The sequence below is a fragment of the Plectropomus leopardus genome, chromosome 22 (genome assembly GCF_008729295.1).
Source record: "Plectropomus leopardus isolate mb chromosome 22, YSFRI_Pleo_2.0, whole genome shotgun sequence".
Classification (NCBI taxonomy): Eukaryota; Metazoa; Chordata; class Actinopteri; order Perciformes; family Serranidae; genus Plectropomus; species Plectropomus leopardus.
The window spans coordinates 16402049-16425946 of NC_056484.1; the positions used below are offsets into that span (position 1 = coordinate 16402049).

Consider the following 23898-nt stretch of genomic DNA (forward strand, 5'->3'; position numbering starts at 1 on the left):
ATGTAAGAATGTACGAATTAAGGAAGCGGAGTGTCACTTAAGGGAAACACCACAAACAGCAACTGGCTTGTCTGAACAAGTATGCAAACAAAGTGATGTGGGAGTCTCAGTGAAAAGTCACTTCTTGGAAACGGTTATGTTTAAATACCAGTGGACACCTGCTGCTTAGTGGAGTCGGTGAGAGGTATGTGCGAGGCGCGGACAAAATGAAAGGAACGCCTTGCAATACAGTTTGACACAATAGCGATAAATACCAGTTTGGTAAAGTTTCAATTGCTATGTGTCAGAGGTGGTGAGTAAACGCTGTTCCATGTGATGTCTGTTATTGTAGCATTTCTCGTTGTCATATTATGTAATGTTGTGACTGATGTGCCACATTTAAGATTGTGAATACTGTTTGTTTCAAATAAATGTGACCAAAAGTTTGGTTCATGCTTAGCCAAAAATTCATTAGTTAAAAAAACATTATTGAAAAACTGTTATTATAAAATCAGCAGTTTTCTTTTTTATTTTGCTTTTTTTAAAAATAGAAAATATATATTTAAATTAGGACAGGAACGGACTGTTTAGCTGCAAGCTGAATTAATATTTCATGTTAAAAAATGACAATACAACAAATATGGTAACTTTTACCCAAACAGAATACATAAACAGCAGCCAATAACAAGCATACTAACCAACAATATACAGTAACATACATAACATTTGAAATATCCATCCCAACATTGTACCCTGCATTCAACAGAGAACTCACTAGGTATGTGTAACAACTTGACAGTTTTATAATGCACATTACAAATAATGCTTTTGACAGGATCACCGTCATTTTGTCAGTCGGAGATTAAGGTGACCCTCTCAGTGTTCCCACACTGAGGAGAATCCGGTATGAGGACCCCTCCGTGGAGAGCAGGTGGAGTTTGTAATACAGGAGCCACACAGTCAAAAGCAGGATCTGTCAGAACAAAGAATAAGGTTCAGCCTTCAGATACACGAAAATTCAAATGCTATCAAAAGGAATTTGATAATCTAACCTTTTTGCTTTTCGGAGATACAGCCTCCATTTCTTGTTTGTTTCCTCCTCTGATACACTAAAATAGAACACAAGGAGGGTTCCCATGAGGAAATAGATCATCATAATAACAAATTCAGTGGCTGGTTTTCATTCAAATGAGTTGTGCAATTTGCATTACCCAAAACATCCATGCTACGTGTAATTTTATGTTACGGTAAACCATCCATTCACACAGGAAGTCTTACTGTAAGTCCATAACAGCTGAGGCTGTGCACATTGCAAACAAAACTAGTTCAATGAAGTCTACTAAGAAATGTACTGCTACGAATGAAAACATAATCAGCTTGTTTGCAAGCATTCCATGCACAGCAGTCACGTGTGTTGCTATTTTAACAGGATGTGTGACAGCTTTTATTTATTATTAAAATTAGAACGCTATTAATTGTGGTTAATTCCCTCCAGCAAAGTCTGCAGCATTGACACCTTAAACAGGAGTGTGCAGACTCATCAGGATTGCACAACAAGAGAGTCGGAAGGTTGACACTGGAACCAAGCCTAAATCAATTTCAGTATAAGTGGATACAAAGGAAGATGTCAACACAGAAGACAATACTGCAGGCCTGAGCTTGTAATTTTTTACCTACCAGTTAACAGTACATGGAGCACCAGAGTGATTATTATGATGCCAGCGAGGCAAACACCAGCTGGTACAATGACCAAGGTCAAGTCAAACGAGGCTTGGCTGGAGATGACAGGTCTGACGGGCAATGATTGATCTGGGAAGAAAATGCACAGTATATACAGACTGTTAGGCACATGGTACTCAGTTTATACTGTATGTGGCTTTTTAAGGACCAGACTGACAGTTTGGGATTAAGCGTGTGTATTTTTTTGTAGAATATTAGAAAAAAAGATTGATAATACCACTACTGTGTCTGTCTATAAATATGGTTGAAAGTACACTGGTGATAAAATTTCCAGTCTTTGTGCCAAGCTACTGGTTCCAGCTTCATACTGAAGAGACAAACATTCAAGTGGTATTGATGTTCTTAGAAGTCTCCCACCATGAAAGCAATTACTTTCCATTTTTTTAAAGTACTCCTACAAATGAATGTCTCTTGAGGATAAGACTATGATTCTCTGTTTGTCAGACTTTTGAACAATGATACAAGCAGTACACTCCCTACAGTTAGTCAGTCTTTCAAAATTCCCAATTATGCAGAAAGAAATTCGATCTCAAATGCACCAAAGGCGTGTCCTCCACTCTCCTGAGAGCTATCATGTTTATACATCATGATTTTATCTATAACTACACACAGAATTAAAGAGGAGTACATGGTGCTGCTTACAAAGAGCCTTTTATTTTTCAAGATTGATGCCAAAAAAACGCTAAAAGCAATTTTCAGACACACATACGATTGTGATTAGCCTGTTTGAGATGGTGTAACAGTAAACATAAGGTCTATTACTGCTTCATACCATGATTGGGTTGTTTTTTAAGAGAGTAGTGGAAAACATTTGTACTTCAAACCGATGCCTCAGGTTATAAATATTTTAAGAGAAAGAAAGAGAAAAGAAATAGTTGGGGTAGATCACACAGGACTGGACCAAAAAACAACCAGAAGATAAGAAGGAATGAATCTCTAGTTCTTAAGTAGAAATGAAACTATACTCACGGCATTGTTCAAAACAGTGAATGACTGTGACAGCATATTTCACATCGAGCCTCTTCACCTATCCAAATACAAAACGTATTCAAAGTCAACGTCTACATGTGATGGAACATGCCGTTTACCTCAAAGGACCTATAATCTGCACAAACATACCTGGACACAAGAGTTGCATAGTTCCCCTGTCAGGTTTAAACCAGCAGCTTTATGTTTTTCCTGAGAAAGAGAAAAAGGAGACAAACAAAATTACAACCTTTAGGAGCATACCTGAGCAGGTGTTATGATAGTTGTCATGGTTTCTGTTTTGCTTGTGTTGTTGCTTTTATGTGGCATCACTCTTGCTGCCGTTGAGTCGTAATACAGGAGAAAGATGATTGCTTGATGAAGCATGAGAGTTTAAAGTCAGAGTGCAAGCAAGCATAAAAGAGCGGTTTGCTGGAATTACTGCATGTTGGCCATTGATTGAAGGTGTAATTACATTTAATTGCTTTGTTGCTTACAAATAGTGGCCTGATGCTTCAACACATCAAAGAAGGTGTTTTGCTTTCAGGCATTCAAAAAAGAGATAGTGGGGCGTCAGTGGCTGAGTGGATAAAGCAGATGCCCCATGAATAAAGGCAGTGTCCTTGCTGCAGCAGCCTTGGGTTCAACTCCTGCTCAAGGGCTGTTGCTGTATGTTGTCCCCATTTTCTCTCCCTCTTTCATGCTACTTATCTGTCCTATCTAATAAAGGCTAAAATGCCAAAAAAATAACCTTTAGAAAAAAAAGAGAGATCGCAAAACAGAGATTCACAAGAAGCTGTGGAGGCATGTTGGGACTTCTTCAATTTACCGACGCAGATGCTATCTTTAAGCGCACAATGGGTCACTGCAAAGTTTGATAAGAAAATGTGTTGAATCATGTGCTTTGTCTAATACCTACCACATGCATGGTGTGTGTTTCGTTGATCTGGCACATGGTAGACCGGTCAGACTTCACACAAAGCTCCACAGAAAACGTTGCAGTGATCTGGGACAACATCTTCACATCATCTTGACCTTGTTGTCTCGTCACAGCCAGCTCCCACACTGGAAGTTGTTGCACAGCTATCATTATAACAACCAGTTCTACGCCAAATTACATCTCTTATCTTGATTATAATCAAAATGTGGTTGTAAGGTAGATTTATTGCCACTGACACGCTGATGTGACAAAAAGTGGTACCTTGGAATCTGTAATCAGCAAAAGGACACCTGGTCCAGGATTGGAAACCTGCAGTGAACTAAAGAAGATAATACAATTACATTTTGTAGTGCTTTTTACCCAACTGTTTTATAAAGCTCATAAACAAAACCCCTTAAATCTAAGAAATGAATGTAATGAATTTGCATCAGAAAACAAACAATTCCATGTCCAGATAAAGTAGCTCCAATGAAGTGTTTGACCACTGCTGTAAAACAATGCACAAAGCATTAAGGAAATGCAGATAACAATCGCAGCAGTACTTCTGCTTTGAGGTTAGGTTACCACTTAACTTTCACTGCTGCATTGACCTAGAAAGGACAGGTTTATTTTTTTTTTATCGTAGTTACCACTGAACAGTAAAAGCATGACAATGCCCTATGGTATGTCCTTTTATAGAAATGAAATGGTGAAGCAGAAAAAATGATTACCAGTAACCTAAGCTAACTGGATCCTGGCGATAGCTTCCTATTGACACCACAGTCAATTGTCTTAGCTAACCACAAAGACTGGAAACCAGGGGAAACAGCTAGCCACACTGTCCAAAGGTAGTAAAATCTAACTAACAGCACCTCTTTAGCTGAAACTCAAGGGAGTTGTTGTCCAGCCGAGAAATAGTCTGGCACCAAAACCTCTGTAAAATAGCAACGTGTTGTTTTACACTCGTTTTTGTTTGATTAAAACAAGTTCATTTGTGACCTTTAGAGGTGCAGGTAGTTGGATTTTGTTAATCTGTTGGCCTATGTTCTTTTAAATGTCCAAGACAAATTTCTCCATCCAATATTTGACAGGCCTCCAGAAATGGCACCAGGCTATGAAGCCAATTTAACATAGTGGCCAAAAATAACGTGATGCCATGGAGTCCAAAATGTATTAAAATTACTTTTACCCGTCGTAAAGTTGCATTGTGAAGGAGACATCTGTAAATTAGTGGATGCATTTTCCTGAGTGTCACAAACCCTGCAAAAGAACTTGTTTCAATTTCAGGATTTAAGTTAGCGGAGGGCTAAACTGGAAGGCCGCCGAAAGTCTCTAGTGTACTTGCCCTATGGGTCACAAGGTTCCAACACTGTATCCAGTTTTCTTTATACATCCATGCTATTTGAGCTGAGCTAAGCCAACCAGTTGCTAGCTGTAGCTTCACATTTAACGTACAGACATAAGAGTGGTATCAATCTCCTCATCTAACACTCAGCAAGACTGTAAATAAGTGTATCTCCCAACATGATGAACTATTCTTTAAACACAGTTCTAGTATGCTAGCCTTCATAAAAACAGTTGTACACTTGCCACAGCTGATGGTAAGGAAATTTTGGACAAGATGACAGCACAGTCAAAGAGCACTGTAGGCTATTGTACCAAAAATAACATGACTGATGTCGGGCCTGTTGTTTCTCTACAGTGAAACTACCAAAGAACTAACGGGGAAAGGTGATCCTTACCTTCATGCACAGTTGAGGTTGTGGATCCACTCTGGTAAATGTTATCTGAAAAACAAAGATTGATGAAATACTTATGTATAAAATTGCAATCTTCATATACAGAGCAGTGTTGAAACTACTAAAGTGGATACTGTAAGTATTTAGTTTAAATCAGGCTGACTAAAAGGCTACTCATGTTTTGTTTAGGTTTAGACTTAACATTTTTTTTAAGGTCAGCTGGATCCAGCTGTCAGAGGAAAGACACTCTGCGTCACTGGCTATTTTTACACTAACAGAGAATTTCCTTCTCAAGTGACATGGCCGCAGGTTTTATCCAATGATATTCATTGATGAAAATAAAACCTCAGTTTCAATCAAGGACTCATAGGTGTGCAGCTTCTTCCTTTATTCTGGTACTGGCACTGTTTGCATTAAGTGTTTGGATAAGGTTTTTACAGGTTTAAGTCAGTATTTATATCAGCTTAAAATGTGAGGTTTGCATAAATGCAAGCATGCATTTATGCAAACCTCCCTTTTTAGCTTCTTACTCTAAGCCATTTCCAAAGAAACTGCTTTAAGATGCCTGACTAAGTACATTATTACTCAGTTTACTGTAATTTGTAAACACTTCTCTGACATCATGTGCATAATAAGGTCAAGTGTTACTGGCAAAAAAAAAAAAACAACAACCTGCTGTTGTTATTTCCTTTCCGTACAAAGTGTGCAGTGACGTCAGCAGAATGATTTTATACTTTGCTTATAACATGCACACCAACTTCAAGTGATTAGTGCCAATAACAAGCAGCCACAAACCTCAAAAGGTAAACACAACTGGGATTTCAACATGTTGTAGACTTGTACCTTTTCTCTGCTCACGTTTTGTGAGGCATGAGGCAGATCCACACAGGCGCCGTCCTCTCTTTTCTGACACAACGCAACCACAGCAGTCACCGGACAGTCGGGCTCCCATGAAAGTGTCTCCTCCAGAGGGTCAAAGTTAATTCCAAACCACAGCTCCTCCAGACCTGTAGGCAGGAGGGTAGATAAGGTATCAGTTCTATGGTGCTACAGCACACACTTGAGTTTACTATGGAATTTTGTGACTAAAATTAATTGAGTGACTCACGATCTTTGAAGGGGCAGGTTTGGACTCTGCGGGCATCCATCACAGCTGACCACCCCTGTAAGGAGTTCATTGGCAAAGGGTCAATCCATTTCCCTGGAAGTCATTATTCATTGAAACAAATTATCAGTGCTTTAAGGAATGTTGGTTGAAACCTTACCTCGATGCAGAGGCAGGGCAAAGGTCGCGAGTACGAGAAAGTAACACTCTTTACGGGTTCCGCCTTCTTTATCTGGAAGATAAACAAAGATTTATGAAATTCATTATCTTTCTTGGAAATGTGTGCGAGTTTGGGTTTGGGTTTGAAAGTTCCTTGGGGATTCCTGTGTTAATTTGCCACATTTTTCTCCATGCCGAGCCTGACACAAGCAGGTTTCCAACTGAGCTTTCCACTAAGACTGTACTTTCATGAAGTGGTGAATTGTATCAGTTATGCATCAGAGGACAGCATTGCATTATGCCACATTTCCACCACATGGTACGGCTCAGTTCTACTCAACTTGACTCGCAACAGATATATAGTATACTTGGTTTACTGAAGCTGCTACAAAAAGTTGTGGATGGTTTGGTTCTGGTTGGTTTAGTTGAGGTTTCAATCAAGCTGAGCTTATCTGTCTATCATTTTTTTTAGTAGTTGCAACTTAAAAATAACGAGTTTAATTAAATTATTCTCTTTAAGATTTAGCAGCTTCAGTAAACCAAGTATACTATATATCTGTTGCGAGTCAATCATATTTGTATATTCTGAAACATGTTAAAAAAACAGAACATGCAGATCTCCTAACTTCATCCTCTTTGTCATGATCAAGTTAAGTTACACAGACTTGGTTTACTGAAGTTGCTAACACTTAGAAAGAACAAGGTAACATCACTTGTCATTTTGAAGTTGCAAAACTTCACAAAATTAAGTAAATACAGCAAAATTCTTTCTTTCTTTAAAAGGCAAGTAGAAAATGTCCTGTTACAGGTCAAAATAATCTGAAAAATTTGTTCTCAATCATATTATATGGATCACATGATCAGTTTTCTTTTATCTTCGTTATCAACGTGTTGTTAAAGCAGAATAAACTACAACACATCTTCTTTGTAATGTCCATGTTGTTTCCAAATTATCTATTTCATGAACAGAGCAAAGTTAGGAGAATGACCATCCGAGGAGCAGATGAATGTGATATTGGCCTTAACTGGCAGAGATCTCGACTCAAGCCTGATTAATTCGTGCCACTTTCATTAATTCAGTGCCATTGCTGCACTTCGTTCTGACACATTTGGGATTCATAGACACTTGTACGTTCGACAGACTGACCTGGTACATACCGGGCAATAATAAGAGTTGTTCAAAAGACTTATTCATTCCTTTTCGCCCATCACTAAATAGGACCTGGCACCAAAATTGATGCCAGTCAAGCAGAACCATGCAGAGGAAATAACACATTAGTCACATTCACCTTTGCTATTAAAAATCTGCAGATTATTAAAGTAGGTGAGTCAATAAGTGAGTAGATTTAACTTTACTGACTCACTCACTAGTAAGCAGGAAAAATGTGATAGTTGACAAAGGGCACACTGACAACCCAAAATTATTTGTAGCATTGGTAACAGGACTTATGTTTAAAAAAGATGCATCATTTCAAAGAAATCAGCCTACTTTAAGATAATGATGAAAAGTTGATATTCATTATTTGGCAACACACATGGTGATTATGATTTTCAGTAGCTAATACATAGACGGACTAACCAGAGTATAGGCTCCAGTGCCAACGCAGATGAAATCCTTACGGCATAGACGGAGGTGGTAGTCATGATCTTCCAGCATTTCTGACACACTAACATTCAGCTCCTTCCTCTCTGGGTGTACATCATATGATAGCCTCCCCGCTGAACAAGACAAAGGTCAGTGTTAGTGAGAGATTCATCTAAATCATAGGGGGCCTACATTATGTTTTTGAATGTTGAGGGCACGAGAGCAGCTGCAAGATAAATCTGAGGGAGATCATACCAGAAAATTTTGTTTATGTTTCTGGCTTTTCTCAAATCTGTGGTTTTTTTCCTTATTTAACACCGATTGTGGTCCTCCTTTGGCTTCTAAAATGTCTTCAAATAAAACAATCCCAGAGGAGAAAGTGACTTTTTGATAAATAGTTTCAAGCTTACTGACAACCTCCAAGAGTTAAAGACATAACTAGTTTTTGCTTGTTTAAAGGCTAAAAGAGCAAATATGTTGGAGACCACTAGTTTATAATACTGTGTTAGATACAAAAATGCATGGCCTAATTCAGTTTTAAAAAGAGGTACTTACTGATGCATTCTGGGACATGTCTTCGCAGATCTTCACTAATGCACGCTGTGGAGAAATGTTACTATGTTAAAACTACATAGCCAGGGGGGAAATATCAGCACAACAAATATGACGTTATCCCTGTGTGTGTAGTTATTACATAATATCCAACTGCTTCTCCAAATAAATCATTTACCTCCATCTTGACTAAACTGTGAAGCAAATTCACCTTATGTAACCTGTTCCTGTCAAAAACAAGGAAATACTTGGGAGGCTTAATTATGTAAACAGCACGTGTCCTCACCTGGAGCGTCATAGGTGCCTGTCCAAGTGACGCCGCAGTAGCTTGGCACGGTTTTCACTGTCACTTGCACATGTTGGCTCAGAGAAATGTCAGTGCAATCATTCTCAACTTCCACCTTAAGGAAAAGGGCAAATAAACACACATAATGTCACGGTACAAAAAAAACATCACCTGGTGTTCTTGTTTAGACCCATATCAGCTTACAAAAAAGTGGATTATGTGCTTTGTAAACTCTCTGTGTCAAATGAGCAACTGTTCTAATCCGGGTGATTTGAGAATTTGTAATCCGTCTTTTTTTTTTAACCCAAATACCTGAATAAATGTTGGCATTGTAGCATCCTGCAAACCATGTTACATTTGTAGGTTTCACATGTGTTAAATTTTCTGTTTTTACTTTTATTTTTATGTTGTGTTACTGTTTGGTTGGGTTACGGCATGAAAAACATTTGGTTATGATGAGGACAAGATCATATTTTGGCTTAAAATACTCAGTTAACGTCTCACAATCACTTTGGGGATGTATCAGCATCCATTTGTTAGTGCCACATAAACCTTTGGAAATGTCATGACGTGTTCTTTCAAAACATGGCTCATCTCAGGCAGCGATCATGTTTTTGTACAATCAGGGAAAGCAAGGATGTGTCTGTGAAAAACACCAAGGTTCGATGGCTTAAACACAGCTGGAGACTGCTGCAAAGAGTCAGTAAAAACACCTACAATCGGTGGCTCAAACACTGATGGGAACCTGCAGGTAATGTGTATTTTTTGAGAAATGGGATTTCAGATCATTGGCAATTGGAGTTTTGGGCTGTTGGAACAATGGCATGGCACCAAGCTCACACCATCCACTATTACCACCTCTTTCTGATGAGAAACTCTGATACATGTCCACAGAAAGGTTACATTTTGTACATTTTTGTACACATCATGTTATCATTTTCTTCTGGCGACTTGCCTGCATTATTTTTTTGTTTGTCTTCACTTGGAAAAAAATCTTTCATGGGCACTTAAAAATTTTAATTATGAAATCAAACTTGCAGAGGAAATATCTTGATGAATCTGCTGTTTTGGCAACACAATTTCATGCCTTAAACTTTCCTATATGCCTGCTAACAATACTAACAAGACATGAAAATGTACTCGAAGAGAAAAGTTACTCTTGTATCACATAAATTATACCACATAGCCCAAAACACTTAACTGATGCCCGTGGTGCTGTGAACAGTACCTGCAGTCCAGACATTCTTTCTCTCGATGCTCTTGAGAAGCTGAAGATTTGGCAGTTGGACATCATCCCTGCGGAGGCGGTGCAGATGGACACACCATGGATGGACTCTGGGGAGAAAAATTAATCAGAGTCACAGCTGTCAAACAGTAACAGTTAGCCAGCCAGTTAACCATTTAGAAGAGGCATTTCACAGTGCGTCAGTATGACCTCAGCAGTTATACAGGAAGAACAGTATGTACGTATCATGTTGTTTTGGCAGAGTAGACTAAAGACTCAGGATAAGAGGGATTTCCCCGCTCCTGCTCGGGCGGTGAGGAAATCCAGATAGGTGATATCAGTGTGCTGGGCAAGTGTACTTGCATCTACCAGCATGTGAGTTTTAACCTTATCAAATCAAGTCTGGGCAAAATCAGGAAGAGAAAACGTCAACTGGCTTACCCATGATGCAAAAGCAGAAGTTTGATAATGGAAAGCAGCTATAAATGAGACTTCCTTCACTGTTAATCTGCACTTTCATCAACACGTTTAAATGTGTCATCCATAATCACCACCTCTAACCACGACTAGTCCCACGTTGGCTTGACTACACGCAAAGAATAGCATTTTAAACTTCCTCATTAAGACAATGTTCAATGGGATGAACCACAACTTCTGTAGGTCTGAAGGTCAGCTCTAGGGAATACACACTAATCTTAAAAAAACAATGACTGTAAGGACAGCAGGCAGCATGTTACCAGAACCCAGGTCTGGTAACCTACAAACTACACCAACCGGCTGCTCCAAACATAAGACCTCCCATATAAATAACAATTGCCCCAGTACAGCCATGAAGAATCATGAGTCGCTTGTTCTGTTTTAGACATCACCATAAAGATAAAACTGCTGCACAGAACAGCGACCAGTGAAGGACTGTTAGATTATATATCTGCCCATGAAGTCCGCCTGGTGATATTTTTTCCCACGATGGCCAAAGCATGACCTTAATCTACCTCTAATCATAGCCTATTTTCGAGCAACGGGCTTTTGGCATTTGCAATGGTGTTTGGTGTTGCTATACTGTGCTGTTGGACAAATTTCCTTTGGAAGCATTTTGGGACCATTGCAGTTTGAGAACAATGAGTCATACAATGAGTGTAAAATTGGGCTGTGCGGAAGTTTCTTCAATTTCTTTGCTTGCTTTTAACATATTTTAAGATATGCTGATTACTAATGACTGAATATAAGAATGGACGGCACATCTGTACTTCTTCCCATTGTTCAAAAATGAAGCAAAAATATCCCGCATACAGCCGCCAACATCTTGCTCTGGTGACGTACTTTGGAGCCAGAGTCTGCACAGTAGTGATCTCTACGGTACCAAATCCCCGCACATATATTCGTCCAACCAATTTTGAGCGGCACCATTACTCACAAGCACACCCATTGGTGCACAAAGCTGTCAATCATGACCGCCTTTATCAAATAACTACTTAAACCAAACTTATTAGAAAAACAAACACTTGAACAAACAGCAGCATGATAACAACTACTTAAAATGACAGACACCAACTTTTGTAAAAATGTATTTGTTCTGTAAATTGAGTCTTTATATTGGCCCATGTCCCAGCCACTAAAATGACGGGGACAGGGTTTCTGACCTAAACCCACAGTCAGCCAACAAGGGCCAAGCCAACAAAATGTTTTGGCTCCACTTTTGGGGAGCTGTTGTGTCATCCATCGTTTGGTCCTGGTCAAGCGGGGGGCTGTTCTAAGTTTAAGAGTTAAACAAAAGTGTTTAGTGAATGTTGTGTGCATTTCAAGTCGTTTCAAGTCGTCAACAATTGTTATTTACGACATCTATTGCGAGTCGGTTTGTCCTGGAAGAGGGATCCCTCCTCAGTCCCTCTTCCTGAGGTTTCTACCATTTTTTCCTTGTTACAATTTTTTGGGGGGGGGGTTTCCTGAGGCGATGTGAGGGTCTAAGGGCAGAGGGATGCCATATGCTGTAAAGCCCTCTGAGGCAAACTGTGTTTTGTGATAATGGGCTTTATAAATAAAATTGACTTGACATGTATACATACCAGTTAGCTGTAATGCAGCTTTGATTCTGAGGTGCAGCGAGCACTTCTGCCTCCCCTCGCAGCTCATGACTGTGGAGAGGCTGATGTTGCGGAACACGGAGGAGGGTTTGAGATCTTCAGCGGGGCTCTGACACGGAAGAGGAAACCAATCTACACAGGACAGGCCAAGAGAAAAATCAGATCTTTCAGGGCACATACTGACACACATACTTGAGAGAAAAACACTGATGCAATCACCTTGTTTTGTCACATAGCAGTTGCACCATAGTCATACCAAAATGACACTGGGTGTGTAGGCCTTAATGGAAAAATGATTGCATGTCATGTGCTTTTTCTTCCGCTATTGTTTATTGAGGAACAACACTCCAGTATTTTCTCCATCACTATCATCCATCACCATCCTGCACAGTCCTGTGATTCCTCTTTAGCACTTTTTCAAACCACAAGTTGTTTAATTTAACGCCCAGACACCTGTCAGAGGTGCACTGTATGAAAAGGTTAGAATATATCAGACATTTATTTTCATCATTCATTTAAAAGTTCCCCATATGTTATGATCGATGAGCTACTTCGCTTTCAGATCTTCCAAATAGGTGTGTGTTTATTTAAACTTTGGAACCTTGAGCAAATGGGTAAGAAAAAATGCAATGAGCAACTTTGTAAGAAATGTTCAACAAATTGAGAGAAATTAGTATATTTCAAAAATAACTCAACTAAAAGTTAAGGGATAAAAAGAAAAAAGGGGAACACTATGTTTATAATCATCATAGCATAATGTAATTGGTATAATTATATTATGATAAATACAATTTTTAAGTATTTTTTCCAGATAATTTCTTTGTTCTTTTGTTTTCCTGTCTTTTATTTGTTTACTTACACCAATTTTCAGGTAAATTTCTTCTACTTTTTTCTACTGATTTCTTGATCATTTTTGGGTAATTTCTTCTGTTGCTCATTGCCTTTATCCCATGTTTTAGAATGAAATCGAGCCAATTTGCTCAGGTTTCAAAGGGTTAACACGACAGGAGGTTTAAGTACCAACTCTTAACTCCACAGTTAATAAGATATTAAATGCTGCTTAATTGTGTCGTGCAAGTCCATACTCACTGTCTGGCTTGGTCTTGCATTTAAGGCCCTGCAAGGAGAGAGAGAAAAAAGAGAAAATGACTCTTAACAAAGAGAGTAAAGGTAGATGTTCTGCAGAAAAGGGGGATTCCCAAGCTTTTTACATCCTTATTGCTCATTCAGGTAAAACTCAACTCAACTAATCAGTTATTGCACTGTCTTGTTGTAGCTTTAATTTTGCAATTTGCAACCAAAGTCTGTGAAATTGTATATTGATTTAACTTGCAGGCAACATTCACACAATGATGTAAACATGAAACAGTGTGCATCATAAAGGTCATAAATTACAATTTGCCTGGGCTCACTACCAAAATTTTGCAAAGAAATACATCCTGGTTCATTCATCACCCAAGAGATATTCCCCATAGAAACTATTCCATCTCAAATTCATACTTTCTCTACCTGCAGCCAGCGATGACTGACCGTATATGACACATCACTTATCACTAAATGCTCCTGAGTTTTTCTAAATATGGTAAAAAAAAAATCCTCAATTGTTCTTTACTTCAAATGATGTCTTTGGGAGCTATCGCTCTGAGCTCTCTGTCATTCTGTTATTAGACCAACAGTATCTCATTCCAAGATATGAGGTCATTTACATGATCTCATAGACAATGACGATGTTTTGAAAGTCAACACGACTTGACATCAGATGTTTTTGCTTCCAGGTTTTTCCAAATATGGTAAAAAAAATTTAAAAAAAACTCCTCCCTTCTGGGCTTTAACTGATACATCTTTAGGGGGTATCAGTCTGAACAATTTATAATTGTGATATACAACCAGTACCCCATGACAGTAAATGAGGTCATGACTTCTTAGGTAATGATGATGTTTTGCAGGGCAACATGACTCAAATTTGAGTCAGATCTTGAAGAAAGTGTTAAGTTTTTTTGGGGCAGTGTTGTGGGGGGGGGGGGAAAATTCTTTTTTTTTTTTTTTTTTTTGTGTCTCGAAAATAAAGTCTTAATGTCTAGAGTAGAACCTTAGTAGTCTATTAGTGCCGCACAGATGAAGAAAATACACCAGATCAATGATCAACCACTATATGACAACTTATTTATCATTGAATGCTCCTAGTTTTTTTCTAAATATGATGAAAAAAATCATTTTCTTTATTTTAAGTGATATGTCTTTAGAAAGTATCGCTCTGAGCTCTCTGTAATTACATTTTTAGACCAGACATCACCTCATTCACCATTCATTCAAAGATATGAGATCTTTAACATGACCTCATAGACAATGACAATGTTTAGAAAGTCACACAGCTCATATTGAAGTCATTACTTGAAGAAAATTCTGGGATATTGGGGGGCGTTGACAGCTGCTACATTAAGAGCTTAGTTATATATAGTTATATAATATACCTGTAGAAACTTGCAGGAAAGGAACTTAATTGTATGGAAGACCTTTAAGAAAAAATAGTAGGAACATTTTTTTTTCTCTATGAGAAAAAAGTTATAATGTCAAGTATATGAAGTAGAACTTTCAGTATTAGTGTCAGGCAGAAGAAATGAATTAATAGAGGAAGATGTTTTTCTATATTTCAAGAAAAAAAGCAGAAATAATTGAGACTAAAATCAAAATGTTGAGAATAAATTTCAAACACCATTTTGAGAATAAAGTCAAAATGTCAAAACTAAACTGGACAATTCAAGTTGTAAGTCTAACTTCTGAGAATACATCAAATTTCTAGCATTAGCGCATTTGACTGCCTCAACAAAATGTCCTGAGCAGATGAATTTGTCAACTTGTACTTCAGAATCAGCTATGTAACACAAAAATTATTTCTCTTTTAGCGCATAAACATAGCATGGTAAAAAGTATTTGAACTTTGAAGACAGTGTGCCGAAAATTGCAGGAGGAGAAACAACACAAACTGTAATAGTAGGTAACAGACAGATGTAATGGTATCGACTGTGACCTCTACATGCAATAGGAAGATATGTTGTTAACACAAGACACAATTTGGTGGACCAGAGGAGTTAACTTTATTCTTGACACTTCAATTTTATTCTCAAAAAGAGAATTAATTAAGTAATTAACTAAGTCACAAATACTGTCTGGGAAAACAATACTACAGCCTTCAACTACTAGATACCAGCCTCCTTATCATGCATGCTTGCAATAAAATATGCACTCTCACTATTGCATGAGGGATCCTTATTAAAATGTTTCACTGAGTCACACGGGTGAGTCACACTGGAAGTTTTGTTTGTCAGGAACTGGCTTTTAAGGCAGCGCACAGAGAGCTGCCATTCTAATTAAACTGATCATGATTAGAGAGCCTTCTAGGAAATCTATACTCAGGGTTTATTTTTAAAGCCCTGACACCTGAAACTGTTTAGAAAGGCTATTAATAGGAGTGGTAGTGGTACTAACTACAGTCTACGGTCGATATAGGTGCTTTCACCAGCTGGGAACAATACAACAAGCAGTAGTAAAAAGCTGTTAATATTAGGAGACATCTATATGTAGTAGCTCAGAGGAAATCTGTTAGCAAGTTGGTATCTCTTTTGGTGTTAATGTTTCCTGAAGGTTACCTGAGAACACCTGGTGCCGCATTTTTCTATCCTCTCCAGTCCTGTGCTTTCTCCTGCAGCTCCACTCAGACCTGACCAGCAAGGAAACATCAGCAAGGGGACCCACAGGATCATTTTCACCAGCCAGCACTGAGACTTCTTCTACTGCTCTGCTTCTGCTGTAATCTGTTACTTCTTATCTGTTTCTTCCTTGTATTCCTCCTTTTCTTCTTTTTTTTTTTTCCAGCCCGGAGCTGAGTGGTGGTGGGGTCAGATGAGTCTTGGCCTGGTATGCATGTATTTGGATGTTGAGCAGGCTTTCCCGTTTACGATGATATACTGTGCTGGGTGTGCTGGGGCAGATCCAAGCACACTGAGTGAAATGCACAACTGGTGGAAACAGTGATTTAAATATTCCTGGGGGGAGGCGGGGCCTATTAGTGGTGAGACACAAATATCAGAGCCCTTTTCCTCTTCAGTAACATTTCCAATAAAGTTTTAAGTGTCACACTGCACATCCTTATACTGTCCTTATTTCATGCTTAGAACTGGCATTGATGGCACATTTTAAAAATTCCTATTTTACTGAATGAGTGGATGAAATTTTCTTATTGTGTCATTATGCCCAGCTTGCATGGGCTTAGGACACCATAAAATCGAACAAGGTATGACCAGACTCTATCATACATAATTTCAAACAACCCAGAAAATAGAGAAAAGTAATCAAGTATCCTTTTCAATCCATTTATCATTTTGTGAACAGAATTCATCAATTACGCACAGACATTTACTGAAAAATCTCCTGATTAAATAATCTGTCCTAACCCTTTTTACATAAAACTGCCAAACTAAAAGTCATCAAAATTCAACAGCCATTCCAGTTTTTGCTCATCTGAGCACATGTCAGAATTTAGTCAAGCTATTTCATCGGACATTAAAGGGATAGTTCAGATATTTTGAGGTGAGGTTGTATGGAGTGCTTATCCATAGTCACTGTGTTATTGTTATTATATATATTGTATTGTTTTGAAGATAGCGATATAACGGCTTTATTTTCCTGTTAGAACGGGCAGTCTGACAGCAAGATAAAGCAGTGAAAATAAGTATAATATAGTGTACCCTTAAATTGATATTGGTTGTTTTGGGTCAAACTTTTTTTAGGTGGTTAAAAAAATATTTTGTTGCTGACCACTCCAAAGCAGTAAACTGCTGAGCTTTCATGTCGGACTTAAACCTGCTTCTCCAAACTTGGAGCGTGCCAACCAACATTTAGTAAAAGTAAAAGTAAGTTCCCATACAACAACACTTCAAAAAAATCTGAGCTATCCCTTTAACTCTCTTAAGTAGCAGTTTGTCATGTATAGAAGAAATGTCCACTTCAAACCCATCACACAGCTCACACAATCTGTTTTACTGAATATTTTTAATTTGTCCAACGGCCAAAAGAAGAAAAACAGCTCTCAGCTGTGCAACAAAAAATCTTTAAACGAAATGATTAAGAGCCAAACTTCTGTTTGATAAGCCCTTAATCTTGTTTTTTTACAAAAATGTTTTTAGAATTTTTTTCTTCAAATTTCAGTGACAGCCTATTTTACAACACATATTATTCCCTGTAAATATAGAGCATATCCACCTAATTAAAGCTCTTTTGCCCATGGGGAACTGTGCAACTTACTCTACATAACCTTCTCATTCATTTTGCCCTCTGACATTTTGATTGGTCACTTCTATAATCGCATCATTTCACATTTTGCATTGCACTTCGTTCTGTTTGACTGACATAGTAATGAACCGTAATTAAGTGGAAACAGTACTGAATGCCTGCAATTATCACTCCCACACACACACACACACACACACATGCACGCAGCAGGTAGTTTACTGGAAATGAGCAAAATTTTCCTTTTGTTTCCATTTCTACTGTAAAATCCTATTTCAGATCACACCTGTGCATCTTACCTCTGACAGAAAACATTTTACATTTACTGTAAATTACTGTGAAAACTGGTCAATCAGTCCCGTCAAAGAGGATGACCACTGAGATGTGTGCACTGAACCTCGATACAAACTTGTGTTGTGTTCACCTCGAACAACCAAGGTTCTGAGTGTTATGTGCAAAATCATGGTTGAATTTTGAGACTAAGAATAAAATTTGGAAAAGTGTTTTGGGTATTTAATGGTTCATGTGACAGTCATGTTTCTGAAGAACAAAAACACTTTCACCAAAAGCATCAGTTATCCATGATAGTGTCGACTGACATTTAACTCCCTCACAAAGACTTCCTCTTGGCATGCTGCAACTTCGATTTTAGGCTGAATTTCTCATTGGGAAGAGGAGGAGGGGATGGTGGATGATGTGACACCTAGGCAAGACGACTGCCAAGCAGCAGACAAAAGCAAACCACTTTCTGAGATCAACAAAAGCTGGTATTTAATAACAACGCTTCAGGACATGTTAAGCCACGTAGTAGCCACAGAAGGTCTTTCATGTTTTTTTTTGGGTTTTTTTTACAACCGTTCAGGACACGTCCAGCCGTATGTGTAGCGTCAAATGCCATGTTTTTAACGATAGTTAAGAAGATAGTTCAGAAGACACCGAGCCGAGTTTATCGACAAAAGCTTGTTCAGGACATGTCAAGCCATGTTTGTAGTGACAAAATCAACAGCTCTGGATGCATCATGCCATTTTGTAGCAACAAAAGCGGCTGCTTTTAGTGACTGTTCAGGACATGTAAAGCCATGTTTGTAGCAACAAAAGCAGGTGTTTTTAGTGATAATTCAGGACATGTTAGGCTGTGGTTTTTTTCTTCCCAACAACAGTTAAGGATAAAACCAGCCATATGCGGAGCGGCAAAAGCAGGTGCTATGTCTATTAAGAGTACATGTCTAACCCTGTTTGTAGCGACCTAAATGATCATCTTAAGCCAAAACATGATCTTTTCCCAACCACACGTCGACTACAGCATCGTCACATCGTAAGAATTAAAATTGAAAGATAAAGAAACATAAACTTTTAACATATCCAGGTCATATTAAACAAACAAATAACATATCTGTGGTGTGTGGAAATGTAAAATGCTGCATTTAATATGGTAATTGGTTTGGGGAGGACTGTTATAGACCGTAGAATTTGTTGTAAGTTATATGCAATTTTTAAAAAAGCATCATCATTTCTTTAACTCGAAATAACTGATTTTCAGGCTACTAGGGAGCAAGCTCTTATGACCTTTTGATTCAATATGATGAACTTGTTAGCAAACATTTCCTTATTTATACATCCAGCAAATACAGATTAGCAACATTAGCTAATCTGGAATGGAAAAGTCGAATATTTACACAAGCTTCCTACCGATTTCTAAGGGAAATATCTGGCTTTTTAGTTGGTAAATGCTCCACTCTGTTCATCAGACAGTCGCTACCTGTGTCTGTCTGTTGTTTACTGAAGAACAAGTAGCTTACAGTGGATTTTCAAAGCTTTTATGCTAAAAACGGACTCTGATTTTGGCCAAAATCAACATGATTAAAGCATTCCCATTTATAGAAATTTGTAATTGCAAAAGAAATAATTATAGCAGCTTTAAATTATCCAGCATCTTCATTATAGAAACATAAATTAATATTAATCTTTTTATACAGCACATTCAACTATTTCTTCTTCACTCTTCGTATTATAATTGTAGTATTTTCCTCTAGTACCAAGTTACAGAAACAGACAGCACAGAGTGCAGAAACAGCACTAAAGCACAAACAAATTTTGCACCACGACAGTTTCCATTACTTACAGTCATTCATAAGAACAGCTTGTACCAGGGGCAGAATATGCTGTTATGGAGAGGAGTTGCCACAAAGCGACTAAAAGGAATGTCTTGAGGCAACATGTGAACTCCCAGCCACTCTACTGCCGGGAATGACACAGACAAGAAATTACCCAAACGTAGTTTCTAAGCACTTCCAAGGTAATCTCGGGTAATTTGATGGCAGATAACCACTGGTGCACATAATTTGCGTCAACTCAGATAGAAAGAGGCACAATAAATAAAAGTCTGGTGTAACGTGTCAACAGCGTCCCTGCAGTACAGCAGCAAGAGAAACAGCTTCACTTGTGTTTTACCGTCAGCCTGTGCAATTCTTTTAAGTGCAGTGTTGTGCAACAACATCAAAGCAAGACCATAAAAGAGTTCAGGCAAGGGGAGCTGATAATTGCCAGGCTCAGCTTCAGTACAAACAAAGGCAAAGTGATTGTCTGGTGTTCATGGCCTTCAAAACAGAGTTTTACCTTTTCACAACTTTTCATTTTAAGTATACACTGTCTAAAAAAAAAAACAACACAGAGACTTGTTGTATCACACTTATAATTATACCAATATCAGGGGTTAAATTAGGCTGGGGCTCAACCTCTGCACTCGCCTATGTTTTCACAGAGTCACCTTATTTTCTGTCAGTGGGTGTCCTTAAAAGCTAGCAGTTATGCACCTTAACACTGGTTGCCAGCTGCCGTCAAACAGAAAAAAAGAGGTACAGTTGTCATGAATGTTGAAATTAGATATAGAGACCAAAACTGTTTTTTGTGCCAGGCTATGAATATGTTTATTTCCGCTGTAAAGTCTGGCATTTTAACATGGGGGTCAAATGGGAATGACTCACTTTTGGAGACAGCCTCAAGTGGAATTTCAGGAACTGAAGTTTTGGGCATTTCCATGTAGGCTTAATTTTTTTAGCACCAAAGATTACTGCTTGCACCCAACATGTGTCTGGCCAGAATCAAATCAATTATAATATATAGATAAAAATACACACACACTATCAGGCATGGGTCAATAAAGAAGCAAACAATAGCATATTTACTAGTTTGCATCTGGCTATTAGTCTAGCTGGAGGCTCATTTGAGTTTCCTAATGACGTAAATATAGAGTTCCAGTTTGAGAATACGTCAGAAACAAAAAAATACATACTTGTTGTACCTAACAATAGCAGTGATTATCCAGCTATGTTATCATTGCCATGCCAAACCCATAGAGGAGACAAACACTTAACACCTGTCTGTCTACTCTAAAACCAATTACAGAGCTATAAATAGACACAAACAACCGGTGCAAATAAAGAAGCGAACAATCAGTTATTAACTGGTTTGCACCTGGCCCTCAGCCCAGCTCGGCATCCTCAGTCAAATCGCTGGTGAGGTCAAATAATATTGATATGAGGAAGACCTGAAGCATGGATAAATTAAAAAACTACTGATTGATGAAATACTAATTTACTGTAGTATATATTTTTGCTATTTGACAGACAAACACTTTAATATAGTTTTTAGAATTTTCAGAATAAACACTGTAAAAAAAATCCTGTGGTACCCTGCACAGATGTTGGGTTATTATCAGTAGGTTAAACATGTTGTATTGTGTAATGGCTCTATCTACTGGGATTCAGTGTGTATTACAATACAGTTTCCTCACAGTCATGTACACTGACTGTGTGTCCATGGGTAATAATTAAATTATAAATATAAGTCATTCATCAGCTATTAAGAATTGTTTTCTATTTATAGTGAGCCATCAGTCTGCAGTCTTAACTTTTGGTAATTCATTCATTAAAAGGAGTTATTGTTTTATGGCCTGGTAAGTCATTAAGGCTGCTGGGTTTTCCACTGGAATAATCTATGATGTTTGCAGCTGTAAATGTTAATAACTTGTTCATAAATAGATTAAGTAATATAAATATTATTAAATAGATTAGTAATATTAATAGCAATAACAACAACAAAACATATACTACATCCAAGACTACTACTAACAATAAATATTATTACTACTATTTTGTATTGTTATTATTTTTATGTATATAGAAGAAGAAGAAGAAGAAGATTTTTTAATTACTTATTTCCGTCGTACCAACTACAAATTAAAATGTTTCATTGTACCAAAAATATCCCTCTTGGCTGCTTGTTTATGAATTAAACCCTTTCTTTCGATTGGTTATATACTTATAGTCCTCAAACAGGATGTGCTGCGCGTAATTACGCGCGGGTCAAGTAACGTACTGTATATCTTCAATTACAGAACGTCCTTGCAGTACCACAAAATATTCACACTGGTGAGTTTTCTAGACTGGTGAGATATTCAACAGATTTACAGAGTATAGGCAACAAGATACGCCATCTGGTCTCTCCCTTAACTCCACCAAAAGGAACTTTTTCAAGGGAAAAAACTCCTTTTCCATTTGATCATCCTGTCATAGCAGCCTATGCAATCGTCTTGTAAACGTTCATTCATTGTGATTACTTAATCATTTGAGTTTAGGATAATGCACAATACAAAGGCAGGGTATCTATAGCCTGTATAAGGGCTATGGGCCTGATTTACCCTTAACCTGCTGTCAGCCGCTGTAAGCTGCTCACCCCACACTGTAAGAATTATCAATCTTTGCTCACCCTGCACTGCAAAAAATATCAGTCACCAAGCTGTTCAGCCCACTCAGTACTGATGTTTGTTTTTGACTGGATTGAAATTTGCTATTTCAAAAATACATATATACACTTGTTTCCAGTGACGTGGTTCACAGTCCTCAAAATAGAGCTATCTTACAATAATGACTTATAGCTCCTCCTATTACAGTTGAAAAATTGTTAAAAATCAAAATTGAGCCTGCCAAAAGCACTTTCTTCTGTAACTGTATGACAGAAACTCTATATAAAATACTCTACAGATCCTACATAATACCTATTATTCTTAGTAAAAATGAACAACCATCTCCTCTCTTTGTATTAAATGTAAGACAAATATTGCGACATAACTTCACAATTTTTGGAAATGCCCCAAGATCTTTAAGTTCTGGAGCAATAGGCTATTGCACAGGAATTGAGCACATTTTTTACACTGAAAATAACCAAAGATGCAGGTCTCTTCATACTGTGCCATCTAAAACACTGTCCCTGAGTAAATGTAGCTTCACACTATGTGACAAATTCCTACTCCTTGCTAGGAGATGTATTTTAAAGCAGTGGATAAACAACAAACCTCCCTCAATCACACAGTGGCACCATGAAACTTGCACAACGTCTTAACCCTTAGAGAGACTAATAGCATGAGTGAAGGGGGATGAAGGTCTGTTTGAGAGAATACCTTTCTTATTGTATCCCTATTTTTCTATATAGATGTCGGGGGGATTTGTTTTCCCTTTTCCCTATTTTAATTATTGTCAAATTTTATTATCATCATTATTATTATTATTATCAATATCAGAATCAGAAAGTCGTGAAAGTCATGACAGAAAATTGTCTTGGATGTCGCTCGTACAACAAACAACACCATAAAAGACTAAAAAAAAAAAAAAAAAAAAAAAAAAACGCACAATACCTAAAAGTGAGATAAAGATCCTTTGCAAATAATTTAAACAGGATTAAACATCTAAATGTGCAAAGTGATAAAGTGCATAGGATAGAGTTCATTTTGAATCATTGTTTGTTTAAAATGTTTATGGCAGTGGGGATAAAAGAGTTGGCGACCTGATGGTAAAAGCTAAATAATAAATAATAATAATTGTTATTATAATGTTATTATAATGTTGTATAATATTACAGTGTTGTAAAATTGTTTTTAATCTTAGATATATTTGAGGATGTGGAAAGCACTGTGCTGTAAAAATAAAATTGCCATGGGGTTGCAAAACATGATTTATGGCACAACATAGGGTATTTTCTGTTATTTTACGCTTTTAAAATGTATTTTATATGTGGCTGTGAACCTGACGACCATGCACGGGCTTAGCATTTTTTGCAGTGTGCATCCACGGTTACATCACATGACCCGTTAATCTTCAGTGTATTTCCGCGTTCACGACGGCCGAGCTGTTATCAATGACTCTCCATGGGTGTGCAGGCTCTTACCTTAATGCATCATAGCTGTTTTCATCCTCCTCTCCTCCGGCTACGGCTGTTGTC

At 37.8% G+C, this 23898-nt stretch overlaps 1 protein-coding gene across 1 annotated transcript; it reads right to left on the reverse strand.

The window, feature by feature from the left end:
• Nucleotides 1-615: 615 nt before the first annotated feature.
• Nucleotides 616-23885, reverse strand: il17rel (interleukin 17 receptor E-like). Its single transcript, XM_042511169.1, has 19 exons — nucleotides 23845-23885; nucleotides 15984-16396; nucleotides 13426-13453; nucleotides 12319-12468; nucleotides 10259-10365; nucleotides 9031-9145; nucleotides 8748-8792; nucleotides 8187-8326; nucleotides 6609-6680; nucleotides 6452-6506; nucleotides 6187-6350; nucleotides 5347-5391; nucleotides 3887-3944; nucleotides 3605-3750; nucleotides 2839-2898; nucleotides 2689-2746; nucleotides 1657-1788; nucleotides 1032-1088; nucleotides 616-952 (listed from the first exon to the last, which is right to left on the reverse strand). The coding sequence occupies exons 2-19, from the start codon at nucleotides 16095-16097 to the stop codon at nucleotides 831-833; spliced, it is 1668 nt and encodes a 555-aa protein (XP_042367103.1). The 5' UTR covers nucleotides 16098-16396; nucleotides 23845-23885; the 3' UTR covers nucleotides 616-830.
• Between the last annotated feature and the right edge of the window lie 13 nt (nucleotides 23886-23898).

Excerpts from the sequence above, each read along its gene's own strand:
- il17rel (XM_042511169.1), bottom strand. The coding sequence starts at position 16,097 with ATGATCCTGTGGGTCCCCTTGCTGATGTTTCCTTGCTGGTCAGGTCTG. Across the intron at positions 10,366-12,318 it reads AGCTGCATTACAGCTAACTG|AGTCCATCCATGGTGTGTCC; the intron begins GTATGTATACAT and ends TTTTCTCCCCAG. Across the intron at positions 6,351-6,451 it reads AACCTGCCCCTTCAAAGATC|GTCTGGAGGAGCTGTGGTTT; the intron begins GTGAGTCACTCA and ends TCCTGCCTACAG.